Below are 8,430 nucleotides of genomic sequence, written 5' to 3'. Positions count from 1 at the left end.
GGCAAACACAACTGAAAGTACACAAACCTGTCAAATGAAAAATGAGGTGGGAAAGTACATCAAATATGTAGAGTTCTCTGAAACGATAAGGATTGTTAGATTTAGATTGCACAAGGTCTCCCAGGAACCTCCACTGAACTAGGGACTGAAGTCAATTATGTAGGCCATTGTTCTTTTTCAGTCTCCACTGCCTCATCCAAAATTACATGGAGGTTGAACATGATGCAGTGTCTTTCATTGAAAATTAGGCTACTGCGGTTTCTGGAGCCTCCCATAAGTAAGTGTGTTAGCTTTTTAATGCAGCTTTTTTACTGAATATTAACCAACTGCTTTCCGTTGTAATGTATGCTGTCTCTCTTTCCAGCGAGCCACATTCCAGATTAGTCTTAGGAAATATAGCCATTTTTCTGAACACCAGAATGGAACATTCCAATAGCCTGGAGACAAACTCTGCTATCATGGCATGTTAAACTGTGTATTACCAGCACATTGTGGCATGTTATTGTATTACCTAAAGCAGATCATTCCCAATCTCTCGCATAATAGGGCATAATAAAAGCCAACTATATAGAAGCACCAACAATTGCAACATGCTGCTGTTACATGGTATGAGTGAACGCAGCATTGTGCAGTAGAGCGAAGATTTACACCACCAACGTCGCACTCTGAAAGAGAAAGCTCTAATGCAGTTCTAGAATGATCCAGATTACTGAGTGCAGCCTGTAGGCATGACCGAGCACACTGCTGTCAGGGGCCGATTTCTAATTAACTGAGGTACCTGTATTGGTGACGTAGATGCGCTCATGTGGAGGGGGGAGTGAGGGATGGAGTCGGGTCGGAGCAGAGCGGGGTCTCACGCGGAGCTGAGGTACTTTGGTTCAGTCTGTGACAGAATCGAGATAACCAGTTGCCGGACATCATCAACGGGTAAGTGCTTATCTGTTTCGTTGCTGTGTGATTTTGGTTGTCTTGTTTGTACAAAAGTTTCGTTAGATTAGCCTTCTTCTCTCCATGAATAGAGCTGGAGGAAAGTAAACTTCGTACAAGAAAAGAGGGGGGAAACTACCAGCACTGAATATGTTAGGCTATTTCTCTGTAAAATGAGTTAAGACGTTTTACTTGTCTGCGTTATAACTTTTGAAGTGGACATTCAAAAATAGAAAGCATAGCACCAAGAACTACTCAAGGATATATCCGCATAGTGTCAGCGCTGGGTTGCGCTGTCCATGGTGCTGAAACAGTTCGCGCGTCTGCGAGGGAACGTTTGTTTGACTGAGCAGAATTGTTTTAGCGCGTTCATATGCGTCTGTTTAGTTGGCATTGATACGCAATTCATAACATTAGATTTAATTTGGTGCAGATGGTTATGTTATTTTTCTTGTGCAAAATGTTTGTTCCTTTTTTTTTCTTTTAACAAAGTATTTTTTTTTACAGTAGGAATTTACTGAATCCTCTGTCTTTCTCTCCTGCTTTCTCTACAGAAAACAATCAGCGTTCAACTGTGCAAGATTTAGAGCTTTGCTAATAAAGATATACTTATGGTAGATGGCATTGTCGGAGACAGCCGGAGGGGATTCTTCAGCCCATTTCTCAAGCTGAATCCAAATGACACTTCCTCCACCCAAAAGTCCCCCGATGACCACAGAACTCCACCTATAGTCGGAGGATGCTGCACAGTGTGTGACACGGTCGTCCGACCGCAATTGATTGGTGCAAGAAGCGTCCTTCCCTCAACCAGAGCATGACACTCTCAGCAGTGGACAGTTGGAAAAGGGCTTCGGAAATGAACCCCTGTGGACAGCCGCAAGACTGGGTCAGTGGCAGGAGCACGGCTAGGTAAAGAAGCAGAGGTCTTCGTGTGAGGAGAGAAAGCATACAACTAAAAAAGTGGGGGGCAAACGATCGCATCAGCAAAGACATACAACCTCAAATCATGGGGATACAGCATCTTCTGCTTCTTTTGATTTACTTGGACCCTCTGAATGTACTGTGCGCGGCTACAGCCAACAAGAAGAAAAACGCTCCAAAGCGGAATCAGAAGATGAAGGAGGTGAACGGCACGGAGGCGCCTACTGCGGTTCCGCGGCGAAACACTCAGGTCCAGGCACCTTCGATCGCTACCCATGACACGTGCCTGGGCTACTATGACGTGAGCGGAGCGTACGATAAAGTGTTCGAGTGCAACAACACCGAGCACCGCTACTGTTGTGGAAGTTGTTTCCTGCGCTATTGCTGTGCAGAAAAAGGGAAACGCATAGAACAGAAAACCTGCACAAATTATAACACCCCAGATTGGATCAAAACGCAGCCTCCCTCCCCGGCACCAACAGGTGACACTTACGACCCTGACTTGGATCAGACTAACACAACGGTATACATCACCTGTGGTGTCATAGCTTTTATCATCCTCATCGGAGTTTCTGCAAAAGTTGCCTACGACAAAGCAACCAAGCCCCCTCAGGAAATGAATGTCCATAGGTAAGTCACCCTGACATTCAGGTTAAGAAATAGTAATTTATTATGGGGGGGCACTTTTTTTCCTCTGTGTGTGTGTGTGTGTGTGTGTGTGTGTGTGGGGGGGGGGGGGGGGGTGTATGATTGTGTGTGCAATCACTGTTATGAAACACCAGCTTCAGCTTTCACAGACATGAAAAGTCTGCTGGTGACAGTAAAAAATGTGTGCAGTGGGTATAGAAAGCTAAATTAGATTTGTGAATAGACTAAATCATGAGCACTTCATCACAATGATGCATAGAAATCTGACCACATTTATTCTCAACTTTTGAATGGGGACGAAGCCATAATTCACAATGATGATCAATTTCATTCCTCTCTGGAAAATAGTGTTACATCACCTGCAAGCCATTACGCAAAAGACAACTGATGATTACAATCAACTCCTTTTCAAGTACCTCTCTTATGCAGATATACACAACCCCCAAGTGACAGTCAACCCGATTCACCACTACCACCACCACTACTACTACCACAACCACCACCATACATTGGAACATTAAATGCCTCTTGTCAACTAAAGTATTTCATCAGCAGCACAAACAAACCTCCATGAGGCAGGTGTGGAATTGAATGGCTCTGTCAAAGAAAAGGCATCACATTCATGGTCACAGTATAACATTCAGACTAGGAGCAAGGTTGGGTTGCTTCACTGCTAACAACCCAGAGGACATACTGTACAGATGTCACTCTCCCTTCTTTTGATTGGCTTTGTATCTTACGGGATAATGACCCATGGATGGACTGCTGTTGGGAAAGTATGAGATAAACACATTATGGTGGAATACATCTAACTGCCGAGGAATCAATGTATCAGTGTATTAATTACATTGTGTCCCTATGAATGGAATGAATGCATACTGTTCCACTAATCCATATAATCAGGCAGTCTGAAGTCCAACAACTTCTAAGTATTTGGATAGGTGCTGAAAATAGCGTATTGCCACCAAAATTATTGAAGCTGGTGATTTTTTCCATGACACATTAGAAGCCTTGACTATATTGTTAAGCACGTCCTAGAGCTAGGAGAGTAACTACTGTACCTTAGTCTGAATTGAAAGACAGTTAACCTTCTGAAGTGGAGGAGTATGTTAGGGATTTTGTGCTCTGACATCAACCCACCATGATGAATTTAGCAGATTAAGCCAGCAGCTATCTCATTCACTCACAGTGTTATATGTGAGTAGTATACCTTGCAATTAAAACTATAACAAGACAGTACCCAAAGAGATGGTTTGGGTGGCGAAACCACATGTGGTTAGCCAATCATTGTGGTTGTCTAATGGTGCCCATAGCAGAGGGGGTTATCTACCTGTTCAGCCAAAGCTAAGATCTTGATTAAAGCCCATGTGAGGCTAATTGTGCCTTGCTAGGACTGGCTTCTGTACCCTCGTTACCTGCTGGCTCCATAAAATCAAGGTAGTGATTGGAATTCAGATGGATTGTTCTCAGAGTCCATGCAGCATTCATTTGTCCCCATTCTTAAGCAAGCCCCTCCCATGGCATCAACCCTAGATAGAAAATGTATGTTTCTCCACTAGAGATCATTTGTACCACAACCCTAATGGATATAGTGGCTGGTCTAGCAGACTGGAAGACCTTTGTCTGGAGTTAAATGCAGCTTGAACTGTAGCGGTGGCCAGATGTTCAGTATGGAGTAAGCTCCAAGGATGACACTGTCATCTTCTCATGACAGGGATTCTCAACCATAGATCTGTCTCTCTTCCACAACATCCATTAACCTCGGCACCTGTTTTCTGCATGAATACTTCTGCTGTTAGATGAGTCCCACTCACACTGTTGTTAGAAGTCCATACTTCAGCCTGTCAAATGTCATTGACTCCTAGCTGAACAATGCATATCAAAGCATTAGAAAGGAAACCTTTTTGTTCCCCTCAGTTTATTAAACGTCTGGTGGACGGTTCTGTTGACAAAATATAGATACGAGAACAAGGCTTGGATAAGTGCCCCCCATTCATTTTCCTTTCGGAAATTCATGGTTATGTCTACAACCTCAATAGCTATTGATTTAATAGTCACACCAAAAGATGGTGTCAAGTACAGGTCTTTGGTTTAAGAGATAATGCTCTCAGACACATTTTTCTGCTCGTAGAGTGACATTCAAATATACAATCCTTAAATGCAAGCCAAGCCATTACCTTGACAGTTTCAACGATGACAGTACAAGTAGAAATATGATACCAATATCTGTCTGTCTCTAGTGTATTCCTACAGTTCCAGTCAAAGCTATTTCATGCAACCTACCAAACGACTCACTTTGATCCCACTAAAGACTATTAGACTTCTGAGGCTGTGGCAGTACCTCCATCTCAGTACTCAGAACTGAGGAGACTGTGAGGATTTCTGGCCCCTTAATGCTCTCCTATCCTAGCCATGGGGCGTACTTTCAAATGGAGATGCTTACTGCCACCACCACATCAGTATGAGTGGTGGTGAGAGAGATGAGACAGATGCTGCCCAATTCAGATTTTTTTCTTTACTTTTTGGTCTTTTGACCAATCAGATCAGCTCAAAAAATATATAATGTAGGGCCTCCCGGGTGGTGCAGTGGTCTAGGGCACTGCATTGCAGTGCTAGCTGCGCCCAGGCTCTGTCGCAGCCGGACGCGACTGGGAGGTCCGTGGGGCGACGCACAATTGGCCTAGCGTCGTCCGGGTTATGGAGGGTTTGGCCGGTAGGGATATCCTTGTCTCATTGTGCACCAGCGACTCCTGTGGCGGGCCAGGCGCAGAGCACGCTAACCAGGTCGCCAGGTGCACGGTGTTTCCTCCGACACTGGTGCGGCTGGCTTCCGGGTTGGATGCGCGCTGTGTTAAGAAGCAGTGCGGCTTGGTTGGGTTGTGTTTCGGAGGACGCATGGCTTTCGACCTTCGTCTCTCCCGAGCCTGTACGGGAGTTGTAGCGATGAGACAAGATAGTAACTACTAACAATTGGATACCACAAAATTGGGGAGAAAAGGGGGTAAAATTATATTTAAAATATATATATATATATATATATATATAATGTGAAAATATCTCATGTGACTGGTCAAAAGACCAATTTTCAAATAAAATCAGAATTGGGCTGCCTGTGTAAATGCAGCCAGAGTAGGGATGACTAAACGAGGAGACATTGCATAGTGGACATTCAATAGCTTTTTTTAATGATTTATTTCCAACAATCATTTGGCACATTTGGTAATAATGATCTCTGAAAAAATTACTTCTGTGGCTGGCTTGAGACATACATGCTGATAACCCTGTCGAGAGCTGTATTGGAACATGGGATTAACTATATACTAGGCAATGGTTTAAATGTATTTAGCCCTGTTAAGTGACTCAGAGTTTTATCTCAGTGACTGGGGATGGATTGTGAGGGGAATGCTAAGGCATTGGCAGACCTTTGTTGTTTCTTCTGTGACCTTCACAGAGGCACAATAAATGTCGAGTGAAAGCCAAAGCCAGGGATTTGAGTGGTCTATATTGATCACTTTCTCGAAAGCAAACCTGGATGCAATTTAAGATGGATCTGTTGCAAAAAAGTATCTACTCTCAGATTGAGTACGTATTAGGTTTTGTTATGCCGGTGAGAGTCAGTTCCAATACATTCAAAAGGGATTTCTAAATTGACCTGCATGCAGTGAGATTGAATATGTCATTTTTGAGCGATTTTACCATAATATTGGGCAGAGAAAGAAGATTGGGTGAGGTAGATGAGATAGTATGACTTTGCAATGTCTCTTGTATAACTTTAATGCATGTAAAGCACACCTACATGGATGTATGTCTTCTCCAGTCTCTGCTTTTACTCCATTAGTGGTTGGCATGTCAGTGATATCCTTCTCTCTGCTCACATTGGGAATATTCATTTTTTGGTGTTCCTGACAACCTAATCTCTCATGGACAGACTACATATACCTAATTGGTACTGGTACTGGTCCTCCAGCATCTGACCAAATGACAAAATATTTTATTTCTGCGTCAACCGAGATTACTGACAACCTGATAGGCAGGGTCAATGCTGCAATTCTTTTCTAACATATTCATTCAGCCATGAATCATGGCTTGACAAACATTTTGTGGAGTTCAGGATCCAAGGGGAGTAGAAATTCACTTTGGTTTCCATTTTTTTCTCCCCAATGCTTTTGAACCTATTTTAATTGGTAAATGGCCCGGTGCAGCAAAGAAAGTCCTAGCGAAGCTGCAGTTGGCTCAAAACAAAGCAGCACGCCTTGCCCTTGACTGTACACACATAACTAACATCAACAGCATGCATGAGTCTGTCATGGTTGAGGGTTGAAGAGAAATGTGTTACTTCTCTTCTAGTCTTTTTAAGAAATGTGTGTGTGTTGAAAATGCCTAACCACTTGTATAATCTATATGCATACACTTCAATGAGACATACTGTACATACTCCACCAGATACGCCACTAAGGGTTTCTTCACAGGACCCAAACCAAAGACAGATTTAATGCATCGCTCAGTTACTGTATGTTTAGAGCCATGTCATTGTGGAATGCTCTGCCACAAGACGTTACTCAGACAAAAGTTTAGCTTTAAAAAACGGACAAAAAATGTATGTTGTATCACATCATTTCTCCTATTTCTTGTATATAAGAATATGAATATGTATATACTGTATGAATAGTGTGTAAATACTGTTGTCTCTTGGTCCCATTCAAATATATGACTCTTATTTTTATGTGCATTTTTCATTTGGATTTAATGTAATATCTTGTGTTTTTCTTGTCTATAATGGTTCTGTACTTTGTCATGTATTTGTACATTGTATGTGTACCCCAGGAAGAGTAGCTGCTGCATGTGCAGTAGCTAATGGGATCCTAATAAACTAAACTAATCCGTTTAGAATGCAGATGATAGACTTGTTGAACATCTACGCCACATGCTCATAATAATTCAATATCTGTCTCAGTCTGAAATAACAGACTGAAATAACATGTCGCCATTTCTGTAAACACATTCTAGGCTTCCTTATCTCTTTTGACAATGTAGAAATGTGTTAAGATAGAAAAAAAAAGAGAAGAAAAAAAATCTAATTTCACTGCGGAGGCAAGTCCCTCTGATAACCAACAAGACTGAACTACATCCTCTGTCATGTGCTGCAAGTGCAGTGTAAATGGAATTACAATTTATTTTCACTTCTCTTCTTTACAGTATTTACTTCACTCCCTCGATGGATGATGGGTGTATCGTTTGAAGATTATTTTATACGTTCCCATTTCTTTTCCCTTCCCATACATAGGAATGTACTGGTGCTATTGAAACCTGATTTACCTAAGATATTTTGTAGGAGAGGAAACTGTGACAGGTCTAGACTTTGGGGTTTTCAAACACAATATTTTTTTAAAAGCACCTCTATTCCTCCACTGTGTGGGACTGGTTGAACGTGTTCCTGCCATACAAGACGCAAAGTAGTCAACTGGGGCGATGAAAACCAGGTCGCCTCAGTCTGTGAAAAGGATATGGTTAAAGTGTGCCCATCCTAGAAGGGAAAGGCTATTAATACATAGCTCCCAAAGTCACAGAGAGTTATGGAAAAAAGTTGACTCAGGTCGACTTTGACACAGTTACATTACCCTTTCAGCTCTTTGAAGAAACCAATATGTCCACCATCCTCATCACTATACTTCAATGGGGACCAATGTTGAAAATGGTGATAGCAAGATGCTTTGTGTAGAGCCCTTGAAAATTGGGAACTTGGTAGGAGTTAGATTCCCATTTGAACCTTAGTAGTGGGGGCGTATAGCTCTAGCAGAACATTCTTCAAGGAACATTGATGAATGGCTTTAGCTGTTTTCCCTTGGCCTGAAGGGAAAGGCCCATCTGTACTTAGTGTGGCTCAGTATTGAAACCTGGCCTATCGGCCACCTTGGGTGTAATTACACTTCACAC

At 42.4% G+C, this 8,430-nt stretch overlaps 1 protein-coding gene across 7 annotated transcripts in view; it reads left to right on the top strand.

Moving 5' to 3' along the window:
- The first annotated feature begins 581 nt into the window (after nt 1–581).
- LOC110486600 (protein shisa-6) overlaps nt 582–8,430 on the top strand; it is a 73,933-nt gene continuing 66,084 nt past the window's right edge. For 3 of the 7 annotated variants that reach the window (XM_090196832.1, XM_090196831.1, XM_036941317.2), the window contains exons 1-2: nt 661–927; nt 1,482–2,478. In XM_090196832.1, coding sequence (XP_090052958.1) covers nt 1,934–2,478 — 545 coding nt within the window. In that variant the 5' untranslated portion in view covers nt 661–927; nt 1,482–1,933. Of the gene's footprint in view, nt 928–1,481; nt 2,479–8,430 lie in introns of all 7 variants that reach the window. The other 4 variants (XM_090196833.1, XM_090196834.1, XM_036941318.2 and 1 more) reach the window with 3 other exon arrangements.

The sequence above is a fragment of the Oncorhynchus mykiss genome, chromosome 13 (genome assembly GCF_057628025.1).
Source record: "Oncorhynchus mykiss isolate SJ-2025 chromosome 13, ASM5762802v1, whole genome shotgun sequence".
Lineage (NCBI taxonomy): Eukaryota > Metazoa > Chordata > Actinopteri > Salmoniformes > Salmonidae > Oncorhynchus > Oncorhynchus mykiss.
Note: the sequence above shows the minus strand (reverse complement) of the source record. Positions and strands in the feature narration are given on the sequence as shown.